General features: G+C 35.0%; 1 protein-coding gene across 5 annotated transcripts in view; it reads left to right on the top strand.

Moving 5' to 3' along the window:
- RYR2 (ryanodine receptor 2) overlaps nucleotides 1-27,773 on the top strand; it is a 644,030-nt gene that overhangs the window by 540,579 nt on the left and 75,678 nt on the right. For all 5 annotated transcript variants that reach the window (XM_075995501.1, XM_075995503.1, XM_075995502.1 and 2 more), the window contains 9 exons: nucleotides 2,972-3,142; nucleotides 3,574-3,633; nucleotides 6,591-6,725; nucleotides 10,544-10,656; nucleotides 13,199-13,295; nucleotides 14,935-15,038; nucleotides 16,628-16,679; nucleotides 22,889-22,942; nucleotides 24,193-24,216. In XM_075995501.1, the coding sequence (XP_075851616.1) occupies nucleotides 2,972-3,142; nucleotides 3,574-3,633; nucleotides 6,591-6,725; nucleotides 10,544-10,656; nucleotides 13,199-13,295; nucleotides 14,935-15,038; nucleotides 16,628-16,679; nucleotides 22,889-22,942; nucleotides 24,193-24,216 (810 nt within the window). The remainder of the gene's footprint in view (nucleotides 1-2,971; nucleotides 3,143-3,573; nucleotides 3,634-6,590; nucleotides 6,726-10,543; nucleotides 10,657-13,198; nucleotides 13,296-14,934; nucleotides 15,039-16,627; nucleotides 16,680-22,888; nucleotides 22,943-24,192; nucleotides 24,217-27,773) is intronic.

Consider the following 27,773-nt stretch of genomic DNA (forward strand, 5'->3'; position numbering starts at 1 on the left):
TCATAACTTGTTCTAAAACCATATACAGGTAGCATTATTACACATTCTCTGTTTATTTATGGATATGAGGAAAAAATAGGATGGCACCCTATTTTTTTCTACGATTTCATTTCCTGTCGAAATGTAGTCACTAGCCTTTGACATTTAAAAGCTGGGCTTCCTTTAATAATTAGTATATCTAAACTATATTTCAGAAATCTTTTTTTGAGTTTTTTTTTTTTGGTAGGCAATTTCAGAGTAGGAATGTTAGAAATGTTTTTGTAAATTTTTACTCAAAGGCCATGTGATAAACAGAACAAATTAAAAATGTGCTTTTGGATCATGGTGCAGTGTAGGAAAGAGCTGAGCTTTGAGAGGTAGACACACCTGGAGTGCTGACTCTGCCGCTTTCTCGCTATGATACCTTGACTAATCTTAAACCCCACTGTCCATATACGCAAAATTTCATGTTACTTACCCTAGTGGATGTTTGTAAAGATCAAAGTAATGTATGTCTTTATACCTCATAGATTGTAGGCACACAACAAACTTCAACTGATACTATTATAGTAACAAAATGATCAAATTAAAATACTACTGAATATCTAACAAGTATACACATAATAAGTACTTAGAGAATTTATCAGAGGAAGAAATGGGTAGGTAGGTAAAGAAAATTTCATAGAGAAGTGAGTATTTGAATTTAACATTGGAAAATGAGTAGTTTCTAAATAGGTCATAAGGAGAGGTTAGAGAAGCAAGCTACTATCCCCTTTCTTCTAGCCCTAGAACTGTTTAGCTGGAGGCTAACAGTATGTCTTAAGAATAGTCTGCTTGAGGTTTTTCTTGCCTTTTTACTGATCCTCTGTTAAATTTAAGGCTATTTTAGATGAAATTGTTAGCCATATTTGTGTGTGTGTGTGTGTATGTGTATGTGAAGGAGAGAGAGACAGAGACAGACATTGCTTGGTTTAGGAACTAGGCTCAGTTTTTCTCAGTTTCCTCCTCAATATGCTCACATACTGGCCATATTATTACATGTTTATATCTGATCCAATGTTAGGGCGTAGATTGAAAATCAAATAGTGTGAAAATTCAGTAGCGTTAGCTGTTCTGATTAAATTATTGAACAGCTCCTATCAGTAAGACCCAATGCTTGGTTTCGAATATGAAAAGGGGCAAAACAGGTTTGGCCACTGCCCTAATGGAACTCCAGAGTCAGCCGAAGGAAACAGACACTAATCAAACACAAAGCCAACCAACATGTACACAAGAATATGTGATTGCTTGAAGACGTAATTTCTTCCTACCAACAGTGATATCACCCATAAATGTTCAAAGATTTACTAAATTCTCTTTCCAGTTACAGATTTCTCATGGGATAGAAAACAAGATTATTGTCTGTGCATAAGTAGGAATTCATTTGTCTAGTGTTTCTCAAATGTGAGCAATTTATAGTTGCCTTTAGTGTTGATTTAAACTATTATAAGATCACTTATTTATAAATATCAAAACAGGTATAAGCTCCTTCTGCTTATATAATAACAACATAAAAGCAAAAGAACTTTACAAGTTAAAAATCAAAGAAAACTCTAACATGAATAAAATTTAGACTTCAATATATTAGAAGATGTTTTGCTGAAACTAAATCACCAGTGTTACATAGAAATATGTTTGCATAATTTATATCAATTTGTTTAATTTTTAAGATGATGGCTCCTCATTTGGGTAATTATTTTTATCATATTGGTATGTTTGCTTTTGAACAAAGAGCCCATTTAAAACTAATTCATTATTTGTATAGGTTAATCAATTTAATAGTATAATTATCATGGAGTTTTTTTCTGATGAACTTACTGAGAATAATCTCTTACAAGTTGGTACATATAAAAATGGGATCCAGGCTATGAGTACATCTCTTTGGAACATAAATATGACTCTTATTGCTATGGTTTAGAAAATTATAGGTTTGGTCTAACATATCAATATATGATATATGTGATTATATACATTATAACATATTTTAAATATATATTACATTATTAATATATAAGCTACCATTACTGTATGATGACACAATTGTTTCACTACTTTTGCTATGCTAAAAACTTCTTTCAACATCATGTTATGTATTTCACCTCCTTTTAAATAAATCAGATCATATTTGTATATTAAATTGTTTTATTTCGTTCCCAAGACTATTACAATATGTCATTATCATGAAACTATGTTCCAGGTTTGAATTACTGCTAGAAAATATTCGGTATGCACAAAGAAGTAGATATGTGACAATTATTTTAACATTAGAACATGCTCTCTTAGTATAAAGAAAAGTATTCATTAGCCAGTGAGAATTAGACTCTGTCATCTGAGGTGACCCTGTGGCATTAGCATAAGCCTCAAAAACATCACAACAGAGCCCAGGTAGTCCCGAAGATTTATAAGAGCACTGATTAGTGTATTATTTCTGCTTCTGCTAGAGAAGGATTAAGGCTTTGAGGAGACAAGTTGCAGGCTATGTAAAAGAAAAATGTATTTTATAATCATTTTACATATATTATTACACACACATACCATATATATGTATGTATGTATATTTCAAAACAAGCATTTGTCAGAACAAAAATAAACCATTCTTAAATTTCTTTCTAAGCATTGAAAATTAGAAAACATACAATATCTGAAATCACCATAGGATTTTCCATATTCATCTGTCTCCCTAAAATTGCAGTGTTCATTTTCCTTCTAAAAATTACATGGAAATGCATACTGGTGAGTTATTATGACCTAGGAATCTAAGAGTAGGACTTAGAATTAGCAAAAGATGCTACTAGGGGAAGAGAAAAATTATTCTCGGAGAACAGTAGGATTTTCAAAAATAGGGACCTGCAGAAAATGAGGAGGCCCAAGCAGCAATCAAGTTAGAGAAGATTCATAGTTGCAAACGTGAGAAAAACAGGCCGGGATCCTAGCACTTCTCTTTGTTCCATAGGCAGCGGTTTCTGATCAGGAGAGGAAGAAGATGAAGCGCAAAGGAGACCGGTATTCCATGCAGACCTCTCTTATCGTAGCGGCGCTGAAGCGCTTACTGCCCATCGGGCTGAACATCTGTGCCCCTGGCGACCAGGAGCTCATTGCTCTGGCCAAAAATCGATTTAGCCTGGTAAGTCTCCTTTTCATCCCAGAACTACGATCATCTCTCCAGTGTTTGACTCCTTTGTCACACGTCCCTGTGTCAATATTCCATTTGCATTCAATGTTTTATTAAGCAGTTTTTCTGCCCAGGCCCCAGGACTCAAACACAAAGACTGCTCTTTTTTTTTTTTTTTTTTTTTTGAGGCCATTTTTATTTCTTTCTAAGTTATGTTAATCACTTCCATGGCACATTGAAGAACCAAACAGAAAACACACAAACGAATCTCTGCTATTGGGGAAAAAAATATAAGGACGATGTGCAAAATCTGTGGCATGTGTTTTGATAAAGATATTTGTCGGACTTATGCTATTTCAAAAGAGGCTTGGGTGGTTTCTATTGACTTGTGACAGTTGATGCATTATAAAATTCCTTTTAGATAACATATTATTTCTTGACAGAAAGATACTGAGGATGAAGTACGAGACATAATCCGCAGTAATATTCACTTACAAGGCAAGGTAAGCCAAATTTTATTCTTAAAGCTCATTTAGTATCTATAAGTTAGTTAATCTCTCTTTAGAATAATAGTATAAATAATGTTATTTTAGCCATTAAGGTAATGAAAATACATTATTTTAATCAGTCATTATCTTCCTTGCAACACTTTTATATTAAAAATTCTAAAAGTAATAAATTATATATTTTTTAAAGAAAATATTATTAAATTTTGATTAAAAAATGTTACCAGTTAAAATAAAAATAGGATATATTCTTTGTATAGCTTAGTTTAAGTATAGTGTAGTGTAACTTGAGTTTGAGGCTCTTTTGGACATGGTAACCAGTATCTATAAGAAATTGAATTTTACACTGAGTGGTCAGAAATTAAATATGTATATTAAAGAGTCATTTAGTATAAAGAGATACTGAGAATTATGGCAATAGAAATAAATGAGTTTACCCAAGGAATGGATATATAATATATTTAGGAATAAAAGGCAAGATAGAAACCAGTATAACACCTACTTTTTAATGGTGGGTGAAATAATTGTTTGCAATAGTTTTTGCAGTCCAGTGAGCATTTACTATTATTTGGAAAATTTTTCATTCATTTCAATGAATAAATAATTTATTTATGTATAGAACCTGTTACGTACTTTAAGAAGTCAAACTATTATTTTGATTCAGCTTATTTGCTTTTATTGTGATATCCCTTCCAAGGATTTTTTTTTTTTAATTACGAAAATGTCCAAATGTCAAAAAGTAGTAACAACAATGTAACACAGGCCTTTTTGGGTTATTAAAATGTCTCTTTCCAAAGATCCAAACTGTATTTTTTTCATTTAGCATTCTGGAATATAATGTAAAGGCAAGACATTACAGTGTGATCTCTTTTCAGGTAGCAAAAAGATTTTGAACGTTTTTTAAAATGTTCATGAAGCGTCCCACTGAACCTCAAACAAAGAGTTTACACTGCAAATGTTTTTTCCCTTCAGGGAGAGGCACTAAATGTTTTTACGTACATGAGTGTTTGAGGAGATTATATGGCCCCAGAAAGGGACCTTAGGATCCCCAGGGAAACCCGGACCACACTTGAAGAACCACTGATCTGGTATAGTCACTACTTAATTAGGGGCAGGGAATGTTCAGTACCTCATAAGAAGGGGTCTGTGCTGATCTCAGAAAATGGTCAGATAAAGGTGGTTATGACTTGGTAAGCAGAAAGAAATGCTTCCATTATATTCTAGAGGTCATTTGTCGGAATACTTTGGACAATTTAGATTACGTATCAGGAAGAGAGGAAGAAAGACGAGAGCAGAAAAAGAAACATTTATAGTCAATATTTCACCTCCAAATAAATGAGATCTGAAAATAAAGAGGTAATGAATACATAATCATCTTGAGACAGAGTCTCACTCTGTTGCTTGGGCTAGAGTGCCGTGGTATCAGCCTAGCTCACAGCAACCTCAAACTCCTGGGCTCAAACAATCCGCCTGCCTCAGCCTCCCGAGTGGCTGGGACTACAGGAATGTACCAACATGCTCAGCTAATTTTTTTTTCTATATATTTTTAGTTGGTCAATTAATTTCTTTCTATTTTTAGTAGAGACAGGGTCTTGCTCTTGCTCAGGCTAGTCTCGAACTCCTGACGACCTTGAGCGATCCTCTTGCCCGACCCTCCCAGAGTGCTAGGAATACAGGTGTGAGCCACCACCCCCAGCCTATTCTATCCTTTCTTATGCTAGGGGTTAGCCATGACTATTTACGGAGATATACAGACTTCCAAAAAACTAATTATTTTGTGGCTAGTTCCTCTTTCAACACATTATCTTGAAATTGTAGGGCTGGTCATCTTGAGGCTGGGAGAGTAATTTTATGTTAGAAAAAGTAAAGATTTTGCTTTATTAAATATATTTATGTATTACATATAACTCAGAATTCAAATTAAATTCTAGAAGTACCATGTGTAGTCTCCATATGAAAACAGTGTACGGAAGAAAGCATGTTATTTTATCAAAGGACAAATGGCGTTTACAAGTCATTCACGTACACTGATTTATATAATTTAAGATCTTTGTTTCAGTGATACTAAGCTCTGTTATAGAGTCCCTATAATTATAGAATAATGTGATCCTGTATCATTGCCTGTAGAAGCAAACGTAAATCTTCAATAGTTAGACTGTGAATGGGGTAAAGAAGGATTCAAGGTGACCTTACCCATTTCCTTTCCTTGACTATGTCCAACTCATCCATAAGCCCTACTCACAACTCCACTTTTTTAGGGAGATCTTCCCAACTACCGACAATGTAGGTTAAATCCCATGGTACCTTATATTTCTTTTCAGTAGCACTCATCACAATTGTGAATATTTGTTTAATGACTGTCTTCCCCACTCGATAAATTTCATGAGTTCAAGATCAGTTATATACATTTAAGGTATATAACAATGTTTTGACACACATATTCATAGTGAAATGATTGTTGTGGTTAGGCAAATTAGCATATTCATCTCCTTAAGAGCCTCTGAAATCTACTCTGTTAGCAAATTTTCAGTAAACTACACAATATTATTAACTATAGTCACATATAGTTATTTTAGAACTCTGGACTTCTTCCTCCTACCTAACTACAGTTCTGCTTTAGGGTTTTTTGTATGTTTGTTTTTGGGGGTTTTGGGGGGTGGTGGAGTATTGTTGTTTTTTTGATACAGGATCTCCCTCTGTCTCCCTGGCTAGAGGGCAGTGGCATCGTCATGGCTCACCGCAACCTCAAATGCCTGTGCTCAAGCCATCCTCCTGCCTCAGCCTCCTGAGTAGCTGCAACTATAGGCACGCGCCACCACACATGGCTAATTTGTTAATTTTTGGTAGAGATGAGGTCTCACTATGTTGTTCAGGCTATGCCCAATAAATAATGGTAGATCCATTCTTCTCCTTTTTATATTATAACCTTGTATTTTATGTACTTTTTTCTGCAGTTGGAGGATCCTGCTATTAGATGGCAAATGGCTCTGTACAAAGACTTACCAAACAGGACTGACGATACCTCAGATCCCGAGAAGACGGTAGAAAGAGTATTGGATATAGCAAATGTGCTTTTTCATCTTGAACAGGTCAGATTTTGTGTTGACTCTAGCATATTTGCCTTAAGCACATCAAAATTTTTTAAAAAGAGGAAGTGTGTTAATTTCTTAACTATAGGCCAAAAAACATGTGTTCAGCATATTTGCTATAAAGAATATATGAATCAGGAGTGCTTTAGTATCCAATAAACAATATCCAAGCTTATGATTTTTAAAGCAATATATAATAATATATTTTGGGAGACCAAGGCCTCTGTTTTATTGTCTTTTTGAAAATATTTCTAAAATTATCCAGATAATTAGGAATACATACTTAATTCTAAATCCTTCTATAAAAATTCAAGATATATACTTGATTTCAAATATTTTATGCTTAATATCATTTTTTATTATGCCCATAACAACATGTTTAAGATATTAACTTTTACTGTTTTAATATTTGAAATGTTTTCTTCATCACTTGCTTAACCTTTCCTTTTATTAGAGATATTTTTGAGCTAATTTTCCTTGTGATCAGGAACAAATTACATTTAGAGAAGAATAATGCATTGCTATTAAAATCAGTGAGAAAAGTGTTTTTAGATAATTTTTCAGTCATGTCCTCTTTTACACTACAAAGCTCACTGTGCATTTGATATTCTTATTCATTACCTTTGCACAAGAATTTCCAAAATAATAATACTTGAAACATTATGAGTCAGATGGTCATATTTTCATAAAAGGGATGCTCTGGCTTTGGTGAAATATCTGTAACACAGAGTCATATTCTATTTCTCATGAAGTACATGCAGCAAAGTAACACCAGCATGAAGGAGCTCAGTATGAACACAAAACTGTGATCTGTCATTGGACCCTTATGACAGTATCTTCCTGACTTGGTGATTTTATAATGAACATAAAATAATAAGCTGCCATATGTAATCTTGGGAACTTTGCCACCTTAATGCTTTGAAAATGGTTTTTTTAACTTTGTATTTCTTTTAGCAAGCTGTATTTGAACATATAAACATAGCAGTAATAAACATTTTTCTTGGATTCCTATTTTATATTGTCTGTACTGCTACCTCTATCCTAGCTAGTAAAATAACATAAGAATATCATCTAATGTAATATGCTATTAATTTCCTTCTTGCTTACTCAAATGCCTCACTGGTGTAAGGGTGGGGAACCTTGGAGCCACATGTGGCCCTCCAGATCCCCAAGTGTGGCCCCTTTATTAAAAGGATTTGTTCAATAAAATTTGGATTTAGTCAAAAGGCTGCACTCAAGGATCTGAAAAGCCACATGTGACCCCCATGGCTGCAGGTTCTCTACCTCCCTATAATATTTTCAGGAAATAGTAAATAAGTACAAATTATCAATCAGCAGATGATTAGACTTGAAGTAATGACATTTTATGTTATTAAAGAGTTGTGTATCCAGAATTAAATACATATTTAAGAAGATTATTAAATGTTAATTAAATGGCTACCGTAGGACTATTTCTGGCAGCATTCCTCTACCGTAAGTTTTTAATTCTTCCTGGTTTTCATACACATATCTAGATTTGCTTGAATGAATTTTGGATACATTAAATAAAGCTTACTGAAATCTGATATTGTATTCCTTATAGTATTATATATTTATAGATATACCCAATCATGATGGATGATGACATTTCTCAAATGAGATTCATTTTACTAAGCATCCATTCCTTCCTTGGATATTTACTGAATACACTGCCCATATGGTGGCTTTATACTCAGCAAGTCCTGGAGATTGGATACTGCCCCCGAGCTCAAGTGTCTCATGTTCTAATAGGGGATGTAGACACCTAAACAGATAAATGTGTAATGATATGGATGTGCTAGGACATAAATGTGTTGAGGAAGGTATAAGAGGAGCCCAGCTTAATGTATGTATGAAATATGTGATCCCTGTGTAAATCTTAAAGGAAAAATAGGAATTATCTAGAAAAAGATAGAGGATCAAATTTTAGTTAGGGCCAAGTATTCTTCAAAATGTTAAGGATATGGCAGGATAGGTTTATCATGAAAGGAGGATTTTTGAGTAAAAAGAAACTGTCAGTTATCAAAAATAGAAAACTGTGTGAGCTATCTGTGTGTAGAATTCATGCCTTGAATGTCCCAATTGTAATGTTAATTTGTAACTGAGTCACAGAGTAGTTTGCAAAGCATATTTTAACTTGCTAGAGTCAGTGGATGAACAGTAGGTGTATAGGAAATACTTGATTTAATGTATTTCAAGCATCAGCAGCCTTTTTTAGATGTGTATTTTGTACTATACATCTGGTAACTTTTCTCATGAGAGTAGGCTATCTCCTTTGAATTTGCTAATACTCCAACTCTAGCCAAGCTAACACATCAGCACATCAAGATGTTCAGACAGTTACAAGGTACATTTTGGTGTTCACCTTTGGATCACAGATCTTACAGATAACTATTTACTTGATTTATAGGAAGGTGCACTATTTAAGGTCTTTCCTTGAATGAGAAAAGGCCTGCCAAATAAGAAGCTTCATGATGGCAGGAACTTTTTCTGTTGTGTTTTCTTCTGTATCTTCAATGCCTACGTACCTAATGTATGTTTGTTGACTGTCACCTATGCTGATCAAAATGCCATATTATCATAAAAAGTTTCCATTTACAGATTTGGATCTCAAAATGCAACTCTAAATTGAAATATGTTGGGTCTAATTGAATAATATTGCTCTTGATTCTGTTTTCATCTACCCTGTTAAAGCTCAGCAATGTTTTGTTTTGTTTTGTTTTTTCACTTAATACACTCATCAAGAAGAAAATTGAAGTGGGTAATTGTCCAAAAGTATTCATTTATCCTCTGGGAGGAAAAGGGTCACAGATATAAGTGCTTTTTAATTAAACAAATTTGTTAAAATTCCTAAACCACTGTAGTCCAAACATTGTTAATCTTTTCTTCAGGCATTATTAAATTCATATTTTGAACATTTACTGCAAAGAATAATAAATTCGGTTTTACTTCTTTAGCTAACATAACATTTTTATTTCTTTCAGAAATCTAAACATATGAGCTGGAGATTTTACAGTATGGGAAGTACAGTGCTCAATTGCCTAGAGATTACTAATTAATTTAGAATCATATGTTAGGATTTTTTTCTTTCTAATCCTTATAATTAATCTCTTTTTCTTCTTGGAGTTTCAAACACCATTAGTTAAAGAAATCACTTGCCTGCATCTTTTATTGCAACTTTTGAATTCTCATTTGTTCCTATCTAACAAAATAGTTATGTATTTTAACATTTTTGCAAAATTAAACCCTCTTATTCCTAATACTGTGTTCACAAGCCTTGTCATCTCCATATCTTGTTATATTAAGGAACAGAAGAATTTTCATTAGAATCTTCTTTCACTGACTCTATTTGTGTTTACTGCTGTAGCTCGTAGGATAAACTTGGTTTCAGTGGATACATAAATAAGAATGGGGTAATTTTTATTGTATAGGCAGAAAAGATGTTTTAAAACCAAAAGGAACCGTAAAGAACCAAAGAAAAAATTTGAGAGGGGAGCAGAATGATTTTCTATAGAATGGTTTTATGTTTCTTCCATATCAGAGATGACATAGCTTCTGAAGTACACACTACTGGGAAAATATGATATTTTTTGCTAAAGAAATTATGTAGCATTTAAAACTGTCTCAAATTTAGCTTTGGGTAACTTTTAAGATATCGACTTTCCCATAATCATTTTAAGGTACTTTTGGAATCGGAATTCCACATGTAGGTGACTTAAAAGGTGCAGCTGTTTAATATTGTGTTTTTGAGGTAAAGTTTGGGATATAAATATTTATTTATTCGTGTCATTTTTCAACAGGTGGAACATCCTCAGAGATCTAAAAAGGCTGTATGGCATAAACTTCTCTCTAAGCAGAGGAAGAGGGCAGTTGTGGCCTGCTTCCGAATGGCCCCCTTATATAATCTGCCAAGGTCAGAATTTTTAAAATATTTATAATAGATTGAAGTTATTTTTCCCTAATAAATTGTCTAGAATTTACCTTAGCATGAATACAGTAGTCCAGGGGAAGGGTACAACAGATTTATTGGTTCTTATGTGTAATACTTGACTAACTTTGTTGGATATTTTCAGAGAACTGTGATCTTTTAATGTCCTTATTAAATGACTCATGTCCTGAGGAATAAATATCTCTTCACATATGTGAGGCAGCACAGAGTAATTAGGAATTTATTCTTCGGCATCACATTTGCTTTGATTTGAACCCTGGCCTCTTAGCTTCTCTTCCTTACGACATCAGTCAAATAACTTAGCTGACTTCGTTATAGTTTTCTCATCTCTGTTACGATGGTACCTGCCTCTTAGAGTTGTTTAGTATGTTATGTTATGGGTTGATGTATACAGAATGCTTAGAAGTGAGCTAATATGTTTATGTCATAATAAGGTGTTGGTCCTTGTTATTATTTTTATTATTATTAGCATTTGGGAAAAAGAACTGTTATAGCATTGACATTGGGGAATAAGGTAAATGAATTTGACAGACCTGTCAACTTTCTCTTGGGTTTATGGCACACACACTTGTTAACAGAGAAATAACCTGATATGTTCAAGTATGGCTCAGTAGCCCGGGAACCATTTCAGCCTTCCTGCAGTCCTCCTAAGAAACTGTACTCTTTCCCACCTTGAACTGTATGTAAGTTGCATCATCCCTACATCTGTCAAACAGGACTCAGATTAGCCACATCTCTTTTTTGGAACATTTCTGACCAAGCCATGCCTTTGCAAGCCTTGCAAGATGAAAACTTCCTCCTGTTTGTTTCCGGGACACTTTTACTTACCTCTAGTTGTAGCACTTTCCTACAGCACTGGGGCTGTCTCTCTGATTCAGACTGTGAGATTCTTTAGAGTTTTGTTCAGTTTTATGTCTTCAGCACCTACAACAGTGACTGATATGCGTTTGAATGAATGAATATAAGGCAGGGGAAAATCAGAAACAAAAAAACAGACAAAACATCACATTTTCCCTTTGACTAAGACAGTTGGATTCCTTGCAATTGTGTCACACTCATGGAGTCTGAAATATATTGACTTCCGCAAACCATGTGCTACTTCTAAATTCTCTGACTCGTTTATGGTGTCACCCTTTAGTCAAACAAAATATTAGCCTTGAATTCATATTCTCATTCCTTTTCTAGATACTCTTGTATACTCATTCTACAGATGTTATCAGTTTTCCTTTGAATTACTTCACATCCCCATCCTTCCTTCCGTAGCTACCCCTTTGAGTCTCTTGTTCCTTGCCTGGTATCAAGTTGATGGCAGCAGCTTTTGAGTTCATTTCCACAGTGTTACAGAGTTTTCTCTCTCTGTGCATCAGAGACTTTCTGCTCTCTCTGATATGCCATTCTCAAAATGGTGTTCCTTATTCCAATGGTTCTTCAACCCGAACTTTTTGGAAATACATTTAAATACACTTAAAAAATATTCAGGCCTCTACTTATTGGATAATGTAAGTGAATGAACTTCTGTGAGAGCCTAGCATGTGTGCTGTTTAAAGCTACACGGGTGACTCTCATGTACCAAGAAGATCGAGCTCATCTTTGGCATGCCTCTTTCCTGTATAGGAATTTATGGTGATTTCTAAGTGGTTCCAGCTACATTGTCAGTACCTTGGCCTGGTTTCCAGGGCCCTTCATGGACCTATGTATTATGTCTTATGAGTCCTTAGTCTACTTTTGTTATCATTAAGCTCAGCTCCCTATCCTGCAGTGGGATATCTTGGAAGTAAGATGTACTTAACTCCCATCTTGTTCTGTCACATCTGATACTCTTACGATGTCCCCTATTGTCATGACACTCTTTTTTCTTACACTGAAATCTCACATCTCTCATTAACTTCATGGAGAGTTTGAGTTTTACTGCTTCTTCCAGCCTTCACTGGTCTTTTATTTTGTAGTTGGACATTTATTATCAGTTCCAGGGGTGTAATCTTTGGATATATACTGCCATAAAGTTCACTTGATACATTTTGTTTTGGAATCTCCAGGGCCTGTTTCTAATGTTAACTTGAACACAGACTAAGTCCTCTTTGGTGCTTATCACATTGTTTATCAAGAGCCACTTTATGTAATAATAGCTGCCTTTTAATGAATACCTATCCAACATGCTTTACATCTGTCATCTCATTTTAAGTCTTACAAAACCGAAATGTAGATGGAATTATTGTAGGTTTACAAATGAGAAAAATGAAAGTTGGGACACTTGAATAACTTGACCGGTGTTACAAAGCTTAGAAATGGCTGAGCCAGGATTTAAACCCAAGTCAGTATGTGCTCTGAGAGACCTTGCTGTATTTGTTGCAAAGTCTTATCTTTCAGGAGGAAAATCAAGAATAGGAAGTTTATTTTAATTTTATTCTTTTAGTGTACAGATAATCTAGAATAAAGCACTACTCAATACCTCTTCAATACATTTTTTTTAAAAAAAACTTTTTCTGAAATTGTGCTTATCTTTTAGGCATCGGGCTGTCAATCTCTTTCTTCAGGGATATGAAAAGTCTTGGATTGAGACAGAAGAACATTACTTTGAAGATAAACTGATAGAAGATTTAGCAGTATGTTTTTAATGTGGTTATAAAATGAAAAAGGGTTTGGATGTGGTACAACAATATTGATTTGAGCAGTTGTCATATAACATGGAAGGAAAAAACATTGCATTATATTGGTATTAGGAAACTTTTAAATCTTAACTGGGAAACTTTTAAATCTTAATTGTTACTGCACTCAATGTTTATGGAAAACCTTACTATTCTTATTTCCAAGAGATCTCATTAACATCAAGTGATTCCAAATTTAAAATGAGTAATATACATTCATTGATAACTAAACATGATTCAGTTATTCTTTTAAGTTCTTCCTCAAAGCACCTTTAAACACGTTAGAACCAGGATGAATTGTAAAAGGCTGAACCGTAAAGAAGTTATCCACAAAAAATAAGTTGAAGGTTAACAAAAAGTTGTTGGTTTTTAATAATAAACAGGGCAGAGAATGATAGACTGGACACAGAAGAAGAGGCAGTCATGGTGAATGTGGCGGGTGACAAGTAGACATTTTGTCCAACAGTGCTGAGAAAGAGACTGTTACTGAGAGCGCGGCACACCAGGGCGCGATCACCATAATCTGTTGAGTCATGGACCCATTTAAAGATCTGACAAAAGCCATCGTCTCACAGACTTTTGCAGGCTTGTCAGAAGTTTCATGATCCCCAAGTTAAAGATCTCTTATCTAAAAGTTATTTTTTAATTTACAAATTATTAGAGAATATAATGGATAAACTGATCCAGTTATTAAATGCTTAACCCGATTGCCCCTGTATTTTTTAAGCGAATTTGATTTGTCTTTAAAATCAAAACAAATATAGAATTTTGGAGCTCTTATAGAAATTTTCTCAGTACTGACAACATTAAGCCTTAAATCTAGGAAAGAACACCATTTGCGTAGAGAGAAAGTCAGTCCTAATAGGTAAGTTAGTGAAGATATAAAACTCATTAAATCATTCGATGAAAAGTCAGGATTAATTAATTCTACCATCAATAAAAATGCTTCATAATTTTCCTCACTGTTAAAGTTTTATCCATTAGTTTTAAGATTTTGAAAGTATCTGAAAATGAAAAAAAAGTCTTAGTGGTTCAAGCATTAGCTCATTTAGTAGTCTTCGCCTATCATTCTTTGTGTAGGTAAAGAAAATGTTCCACTTGAAAAGCAGTTTGCATTGTTATGTGGGCTAAATTTTCATATTTGGGTGGCAGCATAGCCCTCCCTAAAGCTAAAATTTATGTGGCAAATGCACTCTCAGATAATTATAAATCTGCTTATAAAAATAGCATTCAGAATTTTTAAATTATTTAAGTTATCCTTGCCCATACCTTTTTTGGTCAAATTATTAAATATGTGTTTTAAGCTGCATAGTCTTTCATTGGTAAGGTAATATATAACACACATTATATTGATACATGCATTGCATTGCCTATATTACATTATATTTCATATACACACAACACATTTACAGAAATACATACATATATACAAACATATTTATAGCATGTATAATGCATATAAAATACACACACACACGCAACAATAGGAAAAGTAGGGCTTTGCTTTTATTCCTTGTTCCTGTAACTCTTATTGATCCTGAATTTGAGTGAACATTTCTTTCAAATGTGAAATTTTACCAATTTGACTTTTTTATAGAAACCTGGGGCTGAACCTCCAGAAGAGGATGAAGGCACGAAGAGAGTTGATCCTCTGCATCAGCTGATCCTTCTGTTTAGTCGAACAGCTTTAACAGAGAAATGGTATGGTTGGGAGGGTTCATATGAGACATAGGAGGAGCAAATAAAGAAACTCATGTCTGAGTATGCTGTGTTTCATGTGTTCATGCTTCAATTTCATCTTGTTCTTGTTGGGAGAGAGAGTTGTTCAAAGATGTGAGCAGTCTGGCATGCATCTCCTGACCAACATTCGTTCAATTTCAGGCTTTAGTACCTACCTATGAGTTCTATTTTTTTCTTAACTACTTTCCAATAAGCTGATTTCGTTGATTCTGATTCTTCTTATAAAATGGTGTTTCTATTGATCACAAACACCCTTTATAAATAAAACAAAACAACAACAGCAAAAAAGAACCAAAGCAAATCCCAGTGCCAGAAATGTGTGGAGACTGATGGTGACCCAAGATTTCCTGGGTAGACTGTATCTCCATTGCGTCATGGGTCTTAGGTAACCTTTAGGGGCTGGGTGAGCTGTCATTTCAACTTGGAAGTGTCTCTGAGATCTCTTTTAAGGACGTTTCCCTTTTTATTTATTTATTTATTTATTTTGCCTTCTGGGGTTTTAGTTAAACAAATTCACCAAAACCACAAAGGGCAGACCTCTATGGAGTTGAACAAATGCACTGTTAGGCCCAGTAATTCAAACGTGCTCAGCATCTGTTCATTACAGGTACACTGCCTAGGTTGGCTCTGGAGATGGGATATTGCAGAGGTTATAGAACGTTTATCTGCTTCCCTATCATATGAAAGAAAGCCTGCTTTGCTCTAGGCCTCACCCATTCTCTGCAGAACCTGGAAGATAATATTTGATTATCAACCCACATCTGCATAAAGCTCAGAAGTCCTGAAGAATTCATGTGACCTCTTTGCATGCCATAATGATACACATTTTTCCCTCTTAGCTAATGTGATCCATCCTTTCTCTGTTTCTCTCTCTCTTATTATTTCCTAACTAACAAAATCATCTCATCCCTAAGCATAGATCAACTCTCTGGCATTGTCAGGTAATGAGGTATTTCTCATAAATGAGTTTTTCTCATGACTGAAGTTGAAAACTGCTAAAATAACTTTGCAAATTTTAGGTATTTTTTGATGGAAACCTTTATTTATGTATTGAAGTTTCCATACTTCTTCTAAAGAGGATAATAAACATGTTTTAACCTTTCTTAATCTTTAAGAATCATCATTATATCCATCTTAATTTTTAAATATGACATAATAATTTGAGGTGTCTTCCCATCAAATGTCAAATTTCACTTCTGATGTCAAAAGCCCCTACCTCATTAAAATTTGCTTGTTTCAAGTTTTGTAGTCTGAAGAAAATTAAAGTTATTATATTTGTGTATAAATCCAAAGACTATTTATTCTGTGAGAATTGAAGGCCCTTCTGTGAGGTAAGATGGGATAGTAGTTTAGGAATCCTGAGATCTTTGCTTTCTGAGTCAAGGATATTTCTTATTGATTACTATTGTCTAAGTTTTATGTTCATTTAATTTTTAAAAGGCATACTTGTTGGAAAAAAACAAAGGTTATTTTATGCATTGATGATCTGTTTGTATAGGACTAGCCTTCTACTTAAAAATTTATGTTATTTTTTTTCTTGTTTCCCACAGTAAACTGGAGGAAGATTTTTTATATATGGCTTATGCAGATATTATGGCAAAGGTAAATAAGTGTACTTCCTGATTTTAATTTTTAATTTTAATACAGAGAAATCACTGTCACCTGAACAAGGATAAGAATCTATGTATTTCTGGATTAAAACAAAACATTGTTGACTCTTAGAAAGAGAAGGGGCATTAATCTCATCTTTTCACTTGCATGAATCTCTGCTCTAACTATCTTGATGGGTAATCATTGTTTCCTACTTTAACATTTTATTTATGAAGAGCTCACTAATTTTCTAAACATTCATTCATTCAACAAATATTCACTGAATATCAAGGTAATGGAGATAAAATGTGACTAAGAAAGAAGAGCACACACCACACTGTTTTGGAGTTTATCATATTATGGGGAAGACAAAATTTAAGCAAATAATTATTAAAAAAAAAAAAAACTCTGATCAGTTTAATGGTAGAGGAACTATTAGGCATATTGAGAACAGTTTGCATAGCATAGTAGTGAGGCCTGCTTAGGTAAGGCTTTGACTGTTGAACAATGAGTTGGCCATGCAAAAGTGGTAACAACTGGTACTTAACCGAATGTTTATTTCATTTACTCCCCTCAACAAGAGAATGAACAAGGGAATTGGTATCAAAGAGGAGTCAAGGTTTCACTGAGGCTTCTGTCTTGGCACCATGTACCGAAATGGGAGCACCAAGATCATTATGGGCCTGGAGTGAAGAGGGAAGATGACAAAATAAATTTTGGACATTTTAACGATGTCTGTGAGATATTTAAGAGGAGATGTCAAACTTGCAATTAGACATTCGTGTCTGATTCAGTATCTCAGGTCAGGCTTATAAACGTAGACTTTGGATTCATCAACAGTAGATGTTATTTGAAGCCACTGCAATGTATGATCTCACCCAGAAATTGATGACAGCATGGAAAAGAAAGAATCCTAGGATCAAGCCTGGAAGGAAACAGAAATTTAAGAACTGGTTAGAAGAAAAGGAGCCCATCAAAAAAAAAAAAAGGAAAAAGAGAGAGAACCTTAAGTATGAGCTGGTATAGGAGCTATAGGAGTAAGTGTGTGGTCAATAAAATCATATTCTGCTGAGAGGTTGAACAAGATAAGGATTGAAAATTCCCCAGCATCTATTACACGTACATAAATAAGTAGGGGTGCAGGTGTGAGGAGATGCAGGATAGACATTTCTTTACTGGGAAGACCGAGAAGGAGGAGAAAGATAAAAAAGGTGATGACTATCTAGATGGAATTGTGAGGTTGAAGGGGGATTATTTTTGGGTTTTTGCCACTTGTTTGTTTTTTTAAAAGCACATTTTTTTTCCTTATGGGAAGGAGCTGGCAGAATGGGCAAGAGAATCTCTATGGAGTGAGGCCTTGAGTAGGCGAGAGCTGCTGGAGGAGACAGGTTACAGAGCATAGGGGAGAGCTGTGGCTCCCTGATTTTTATTTTAAGACATAACCCACAGCAGGAAATACATTTGCCCTGTATAGTCACCTATAAGTGTCATGGGGGATCGCTACCAGGACCCCCCTCAGATACCAAAATCCATAGATGCCCAAGTCCCTTATAGAAAATGGCGTAGTGTTTGCATATGACCCACAGACATCCTCCCATATATGTGTTAGATCATCTCCACGTTACTTATAATACCTGATACAATGTAAATGCAGTGTAAATGGTTGTAATACAGCATTGTTTATGGAACACGGACAAGAAAAAAAATGTCTGAATATGTTTGGTACAGAAGCAACCATCCTTTTTTTCACCCAAATATTTTCTATTCGCAGTTGGTTGAATCCATGAATGTGTAACTAACTCATGGATACAGAGAGTTGGCTGTATATTTAAAAAATAAAAATATGTACCATGAAGGAAAGGTTTCATGAAATCATGTCTTTCCTATGAGCAATATAATCTGAAATTTTCTATTCTGATTAAATAAGAAAATTGTTTCAGATAATGAATCACTAAATTGATGTCCAATTAATGGGTTGAAACCCATAGTTTAATAAACACTGGGTTAAAAGATAAAGCAATAAAAGATACAAAGGGGAAAAGGGAGGATGCCAGGATAATGACAGGTTGTAAATATTTCCTTTTAGGGTCATCTGTTCTCTCTGAAGAAGGAAGGTCCTGAAGGACAGTCATCTGCTGAGACTGAAGGGTTGGGTGGAGGGAGCAGGGAGAGGAAGTTTTGAAGAGACAGAGAAATGTTGAAAGAGATATTGTGGCAATTGGCATGGTATAGTGACTAGAAATTAAAATAATATTCCCAGGCAGCGTGGAAAGTCTGGTTTAAGCTGTTATCTGTGAATCTGTGGCAGTATCAGTCTTCCTGGTTGAGTGAGTTTTCTCTAGCAGTTTACAAAGCAAATGCAAATTCAGAAAAGGAAGGAAGTTAGAGTCATCAGGGTAGGGATTTTTGCCAGACTTCTGTTGAGGACAGGAGATCAAAGCAGGTTCATGTACTGCCAGGAGATGGCTCAGAAGGAAATGAGGAAAGAGGGAGCTGATAAAGAGGTTGTAGAACAGCCCACAGAATGGCTGTCCTCTGCAACTGAACTGAAATGGGCTTAACAGGTAGAAGCTTCTGGTTTGGAGAAAAGTATATTTCTGGAACTCCTGACCTCAAGCAATCCTCCCGCCTAGGCCTCCCAGAGTGCTAGGATTACCAGTGTGAGCCACCATGCCTGGGCTAAGAGAAAAGAATATTTCTGATTGTTAAAGTTCTTCCTTGTGACAGAAACAGAATTTGCCTCCACATTTGTTTTTGTTGCCTCCTAAAGCTAAATCTAATCTCTTTTGATAGATGATCAAGTATTTGTAGATGGCTAACTTGCTCATCTTTTCTTTCAAGATTTTCCCCTTTATAATTAAATAATTTTATTTCTCTTATTGTTTAATGTGCCCTACGAATGTCAAGGCCTCAACCTCTTAATTTTTTCCACTCTGCACATGCTCCAGTATTTCAATCTGTGCCACTCCAAAGTTAATTGAACACAGTATTGTAGTTATGACTTCACCAGTGTAGTGCATGTTGGGATTGCATCTGCATTTATTCTGCTTTAGATCCTATGCATTTGCCATCAATTTTAAGAATGCATTAAATTTTTAGCAGCCCAATCACATTTTTGTCAACTTTTCAGTTTGTCACCTAAATTTCCAAGTTATTTATGAATTTCTATTGAGTTTTATATCATATACCTTATATCTAGACAGTTGATTTAATTTTTTAGATTGAATATATGTTACTGTTTCTCTAATTTGAATCAGACCACCATCTAAGACCAAAATCTTTTTTGATGTTCAGTCTGTCATTATTATCTCTTTCCATTTATGCTAACTTAAAATTGATAAGTGTGGTTGATTTATCTGTTTATCTAAGTTTCTGGTAAATAGCTGATATTTCTATACCCTCTCCCAGACTGATTAATCTACCTTATTTTGAATCTATATAACCATATGCCTCTAATCCTAGCATTCTGGGAGGCTGAGGTGGGAGGATCGCTTGAGCTTAGGAGTTTGAGATCAGCCTGAGCAAGAGCAAGACCCCATCTCTACTAAAAATAGAAAAAATTAGCTGGGTATGGTAAATGCCTGGAGTCCTAGCTACAAGGGAAGCTGAGGAAGGAGGATTGCTTGAGCCCAGGAGTTTGAGGTTTCTGTGAGCTATGATGACACCACTGCACTCCAGCCTGGGCAACAGAGTGAGATTTGTCTCAAAAAAAACCCCAAAATTATGAAAAGCCCAGGTCACTGTCTTATGAGACTTCTCACCCATTAGCTCTGTGCTAGTCAGATTTAATTGCAGACTGGAAGTTTCTGTTTTTTGATTCCTCAGTCCTCTGAGGAGTTACCCAATCAGAAAGGCAACCAAAGAATGTATAAAATATACTTCTTTTGCAGAATGAAATTTTCAGCAGATGCTGGCAAACTCAAGTGCCCTGTTTACCGCTTTATGTATTCTCAAGTCCTCCATTTTACTTTTTTTCTCTTTTTTGTTTCTTCTACATTCTCGACTATGTGCTTCTGCCCCTTCATGTATGACTTATTGACCTTTTCCTTAATTGGCATATGGTGTGACTCTCCTTTGCTTAGAATGTAGCATTGTGATCCAGAAGCAAAATTCCATGCTGCAATACTGTCTGATGTAACTCTCTGTTTGCTTAGTATTTTCATATATGTTACATGGATGCCATTTGCTACTGAAGAACATATCTCTTATGCCTGTAAATCCTTCTGTTTCTGTACAGTACATTAAACAGTTGCTAGAGGCCAGGCACAGTGGCTTGTGTCTATAATCCTAGCACTCTGGGAGACTGAGGCAGGAGGATTGCTTGAGCCCAGGAGTTTGAGGTTGCTATGAGCTAGGTTAATGCCATAGCACTCTTGCCCAGACAATAGAGTATGACTGTCTCAAAAAAAAAAAAAAAAGAAGAAGAAGAATTTTTATGTTAGTATTCTAATCCACTTAAATAATAACCATGCTTGTTATCTGATAAACTCCCTGTACTTTTCATTCCTATTTACTAATGCTGGTTCCTAATTTCCCTTTAATTCTAATGGGAGACATTAGAATAGTTAATCTTAAGGAGCAGATAAGCAAAACTCCACTGTTTTTGACATTAGATGCACAGGATGTATTTATGGAGGACTGCAGATTCATCTTCCAAATCTATTTTACTAAAGTTCTTATTTTTTAAATTCCTGGTTAACTGATGACTTAGGAGGCAGGGGAACATTAACACATAGTAGAAAATGTCCTGCTCTCTGAATGAATCATGAATCATTGCATTTGTAGTGAAACATGCCATTTAGCACCTTACCCACATAGTGAGATTGTCACAGGTCCTTGTCCCCACCTTTATTTCCTCCTTTGCAAACCATGTTCACATGCCTGTTACTCTAAATGGAAAGAGAGGTATTCAGTATGTATTTGTTGAATACATGAAGGAATACGATAAACCTTTTAGAATTTAGCATTGAGTGGGCAGAAGGATTTTGTACCCTCCCTCCTGTACCAAGTTCATCTCATGCCCAGAGGACTGCAACTCATTCAATTAAAAGTATTTTTCTGATTTGTAACTTACATGTCACTATTTGCCCCCATACACCTCACTGACACGCTGAGTGTTACCCAGTGTGAGAAATACTTAGAAGGAATGGAACAATCTACTTTTGCAGAGCTGTAGATTTCTTCCTACTATAGATATTGGTTAATGACCACTTTCTCTGGTCACCATTATACTCCAGACCATAATAATAATAGCAGCTGAGATTTATGGAGAGTTTATTATTTTTCCGACTATTTTCCCAAGTGGTGTATAATTTACATATATTAAATCATGAGCTCCTCTCAAGAACATGGGTGCTCTTTTAGTTATCTCTTCTTAAATATAAAGAGATGGAGGCACAGAGAGGTGAAGGGACTTGTCCAGGACTGCACAGCTACTAACTGGCAGCACTGGTATTTGAAGTAGGCACTGTGTTTCTGGAGCCTGTGTTACTAACCACCTTACCCTTCTGCCTCCTTAGCAAGCAAAAATTTTAGCTGTGGGAATTAGATAAGAACACATGCATGGTTCAGCACACATCCTATATCATTTCTGGGAAAATTATCCCAAAATAATAGAATAGTCATTTTTATTGTTTTTATGTATAAAGAATATTATAGGTAGCAGTTAGAATTTCACTTTATTCCTTTGAGCCAATTACAATGAAAAATGAACTCAAAAATAAAAAGATTACAAGAATCACTTTAATTAATGGACACTGCTTTCCATTAATTTTAATTAAGGGTTATTACATGTGCCTGTATTAGTACGTTCTAATGGCAGCATAAAAAAAATAGAAAATAAGAATCATTGTCTTTAAGATTTACAATTTGATTTGTACCAGAAAAACGCATGAATAAATAGTGTGTGTAATATTATATGGACCTCATAATTATCTCTATATTATTTATAAATAGGTAATTTAATATTTTAATTTTATAAAAGTACTATATATAATTTTCTTTCTGTTTATAAATATGGTCATGAATTCATTGATCCCAGTGATATATGGGATCAATGACCCATGTCATCCCAGTAGTATATGTAATAAATGTATATATGTAGTTAAACAATGTTGATAGTAAATTACAAATGAGTTGGTGTTCTATGTTAAATAATTCTTTTGTACTTTCTGCCTCAACATATTCCTGTCCACTCTTTTTTTTTTTTTTACATGTATCAGAGTTGTCATGATGAGGAAGATGATGATGGTGAAGAAGAAGTGAAGAGTTTTGAAGTAAGATTGATCTTTCTAGACGTGCCTCTTTTCTACCTTGAAACATTGTTTCATAGCTTATAACTGACATTTCTGTTTCTTGCTTCATGGCTTATTGCAGCTTATTGTGTCAAGGAACTGCATGTCAGAGCTGGGCGGACAAACCTGAGTCCTAACATTTGCTGAAAGTTAAGAACAAAAACCACAGAATAGTTAAATAATAAAATAAAGCCCATATGTGCAGAATGAGTGTTCCTGCGACCCATCTGAGATGAAACAGCTTTAAATTGTCCTCATCTCAGTGATATTGTGGTCTGGAATTTCCAGCAGACATATGAAGAAAATATTTGTTGAAGATCAACATAACATCAAGTTTTTAATTAAACTCTTGGTGTGATATTTGTTCCTGAATTGAAGCCTTAAAGATTTGGCCTCTTTGACTTCTGCCCACGTAGGTCACTCATTCCGTGTACATATGTAGGTCGTGGCACACGATGCAGTTTGCTTGCATGAGTTAGGAGTGCATATATTCCTAGGACTATGTTGTATTTTATGATTATTTTCTCGAATATTCTCAGCTTTTAAATATCCCATATAATTTGAAATGCTGCTTAACGTTAATTAGCTGGAAGGAAAGTTAATATTATTTTCCCTCTTTGCTTATAGTGTACTTTTGCTTTGTATGGGAAAAACTAGTTGTTCTAATTACCACCTTTCTCATTTATTGGTTCCTTTTTTTTTTTTCTTTTTTTAGCATCTTCAAAAAGAAATTAAGTGTAAGGAAATAGATATTAGATTCTTTTTCTTTTTCCTATTAATTTACACGTCTGGCCTTCGAGCTAGAAGTCTGGAAAAATATCAGTAGCCAGCAATGAGTCTTTAATTAAAGTGGACCCCACAAAAACATAGAGCCGAGGAGTGAGCTCAGAGCATTGCCTGTCCAGGAACAATTTGATACGAACATCTCTGCAGCACCGAAGTCAATGTGTTGAAAATATAAAAACAGTTTAATTTGAGGATAACCCATGATTGTTGCTGGCTGAGAAAAATACCATAAGATTAACTTTTCTATGGCACTATAATCTTTCCTAATATATGTATGTTCTATTCTCAAATCCATCTTTATTGATAAGCAACTGAGTTAAATTAGAATGACCTGTGAGCAGCAGATAATATTGTTTTTCTGAAGTGCACACCATTTACGGTCTACCAGTTGTCTTCAGAGCAGTTGTTTATTGCTATTTTGCTTCTTGTCCTCATCCTTCCTTAAGGTCACAGGATCCCAACGCAGCAAGGTAAAACTATATATATGTGTGTATTTGTCTGGGTCTGAGTTTCGGTTTCTTGTGACATTTACCTTTGTTAGACCCAACATCTTGGATTCTTTTGTAATAAAAGGTCTTGAAAATCTTTCTACAAGTTTGTAGCTCCAATACAATTGGTCTCTTTAGTTTGCCTTCCTTGACATAGGTTTATTCATCTTGCAATTTAAAAGGCTCATAATTTGAAATTTTAGCCTCCGTGTTGATTTTGAGCTGCATACCCTGCTGGGATTAAAAAAAAAAAAAATCCAGCCCTTAAGGTGAATAAACTTCTATCGAGGGGACTTTTCATTTTCAGTGCAGCGTTCTGACCTCATCTTTCTTGATTTTTTTTTTTTTTATGCCAGTATAATAATCTGAAAACAGACATGATAAATGGTATTGCTGGTGAGATTGGAAAGAAGTCTGCTTTTCTATCATGCTATTAATACCCTCAATTAATAACTAGAGATTATGTCCCATGATTTTAATACTGATTTCATCATTTCATTAAAAGGAAGAACTAGATGACGATTTCTATCTCTTAATATTTCAAATAGCTAAATATTTGGAAAATTTGCTAAGAGAAAACATTTTGATCTAGATTTATAAAATGATTTACTTTTATATGGACCCTGTTAAGCTTATAAGTTATGTTCAGGTGGCCACTTAATAGGAAAATTGATCATAAACATCTCAGGAAGATAATACCAATAATGACTTCAGTTTTTTTAAAAAACTTTCAGTTTGTAAATATAAATATTCTGCTTTGCCTTCTGTAAAAAAAACTAAAGTATTTGCTGCTAAAATGAATTTTTAGACTTTCCTGAAGAATCTATTCGAAAGAAACAAATTGAAATATTTTTAACTCACTGTGATGCTTGGGGAAATATATTGTTCTTATACCATGGTCCTTATAAATCTTTAAATTTGAGTTCATGCATATACTATCAGTTATAACTCCAATCTGATGGATATAGTGGTTAAAGGCATTGAGAAGAGGAAAGAAGTAGATGTAAGAAAAAGCACTTTTGGAGGCTGAGGCAGGAGGATCACTTGAGCCCAGGAGTTTGAGACCAGCCTGGGCAACATAGGAAGACCCCCATCTCTACAAAAAAAAAAAAAAAAAAATTAGGCACAGTGGCACAAACCTGTAGTCTTAGCTACTCATGAGGCTGAGGCAGGAGGATTGCTTGAGCCCAGGAGTTTGAGGCTACAGTGAGCTATGATTATACCACTGCACTCCAGCCTGGGCAATGCAGCAAGACCTCAACTCTTAAACAAAAAAAGAAAAGTGTTATTATAAGGACATTTTCCATGAGGAATACAGTAAAGCTCAAAAAACATGGAAAACGGGGAATGTAGAATGAAAAGCCAGGGACCTGTCAGTTCTTTTTTCTTCCATCACCTATATAGTTTATTGATTTTGATCCTGTTAAAACTTGCCTGATTCAACTTGATAATTTAATTCCCTGTTTCATCTATAATATATGTAAATATGTTTTTCCCACAACTACAAATTTAATAACTTTATTGCCTATTTAGTTAAATTTTTTGGATTTGGGGCTACTTCAATATGAAAATCATAAAAGAGGACAGTTAAATCTTATAAGGAGGCCAACATTAATTGAAAGGGAAGAAATGTTTTATCAGTTACCTAAAAAGTTCATTATTGCAGTTGAGTGCTTTATTTAGCTTTTGAATATTTTATAAGCCAAAGAAAATAATAACAATACATAAATAATAATGTTTCAAGTCAAATAACTCTTTTCTGAGCATGATGGGTTTTTCTCTCCTAGCTCCACAAAAAGCTTTGGTCAACGAGAGTAGACCACATTTTTTAATTATAGTTTTGCAAAATACTTGGAAACATTCTTTACATGGTTATTTCTTCTCTAAAAGCTGAGGGTATTGACATTGAATGATAATTCAGTGAAAGCATTTCTTTGAATATTAAAGTTCTATAATATAGAATTATTAATATTACTGAAAACCCTAAATTAATGGCAGTGGAGCTTAGGTAAGTGAGAGGAATGGAGCATTAACTTGTCTTAAAGGCCATTTTCTCAAATATTAGACAAGCTGCATCTTCCTTTGGCAAATACCCAATTTCTAATTAACAGATGAATTCTCTGATGAGTCCTTGAGGTCCTATGACTCTGTACTGTTGAATCTCTGTGTCTTAAATACTAAATATGCCTGTGGCAGAGTTGATGTTCTATAATAAATACGTAGGACACGAGTATGTTCTCTCTCAGGTGGACCTTGGACATAACATTCTCTCTCAGATGGAACTCAGACATAACTAAAATGACATCACACCTGCAATGTATGCAGATCAATATCCGGCTCATACTCCAAAGTTGTGCCATTAAGTGTGGAAGAATCAATTTAGATCCAGAATGTCTTAAGGACGGATATTATCTAGCATCACCCCAAGTAGAAAGAATTTTTGTCTCGCCCCTCCATGGATTTAATTTTAGATAGAATTCCATTTTTTGGTAGTTCTGTAAGAATGAATTGGCTATAAGATGTAACACCCCCAATTGCTATGTAATTTGAATCTTGAAGAGGTTTATTTAATGCTCTTCACAGTAACAAGCAATTTAAATTAAAAGGTCTTGCTGAATCTTAGCAAAGAGAATCCTTGAATGCATAAAAATTAGAGATATAGCTATGGATATAAATTATTGAAACATTTATTCCTTTTATCAAAAAAATTTACAATTCTTTAGTTCCTACTGCAGAAGCTACGTAAACATGGAGTTGTTGGCTGTACTGTTGAGTCATCGAGAGGAAAGAGGAAAGGAATTTTAGTGGCCAGTGTTCTCCTGTACTCATGCCTGTTGCTGCAGTCTGCCAGCTGCATTTTCACAGAATTAAATTATCAATCTCAAGTAATGATCCGGTCGGTGTCTTAGCCCAGGTTTCCTAGAAAACAGAGGCAAAAAGCTTATGTGCTAATATTTTATTAGGGGTGGGGGAGGTTGCAGTAGCAGGGAAGTAAGAGTGAGAGAAACAGAGATCTGATACAGGGAAGGAGAGAGGGCAGATGAGAGGTAGAACATTCTTGAGCTGACCACAGCCATTCACCGGTACAGCTTGCTGCTCAGTTGTGTGGGACGCCTCTAGAGAGACCCCCAGGTGCACACAGAATAGTGTCTCCCAGGGAAGAAGGGTGGGCACTTTATATGTGGGTTCCTTCCCATCTCCTTCACTTCCTGGTTACGGGGAATTAATTTCTTCCTACTTCCTGCTCATAGTAACCAGCTCTTCCAGGAAACGCCTGGGGAAGACAGAACTGCCTTGGGTCCAGCCTGTTTGGGGTCCAGGTATCCCATTCTCTCTTTATCCATCAGCATGGGGTCTCCTTGGTGAGTGATAGCAGTGTAGCAGCTGAGTCAGGATGACCCTAGAAATGACAGACTCCATACTCTGGTTATGAAAGTCAGCTCCTACACTGCTCATAACCAGAGTACAGAGTCAGTCATTTCTAGGGCCATCCTGACTCAGGAGCAAGACAAGTGGCCAAAGCTTGGCGAGAAGGGAGT

Source organism: Microcebus murinus, chromosome 19 (assembly GCF_040939455.1).
Source record: "Microcebus murinus isolate Inina chromosome 19, M.murinus_Inina_mat1.0, whole genome shotgun sequence".
Classification (NCBI taxonomy): Eukaryota; Metazoa; Chordata; class Mammalia; order Primates; family Cheirogaleidae; genus Microcebus; species Microcebus murinus.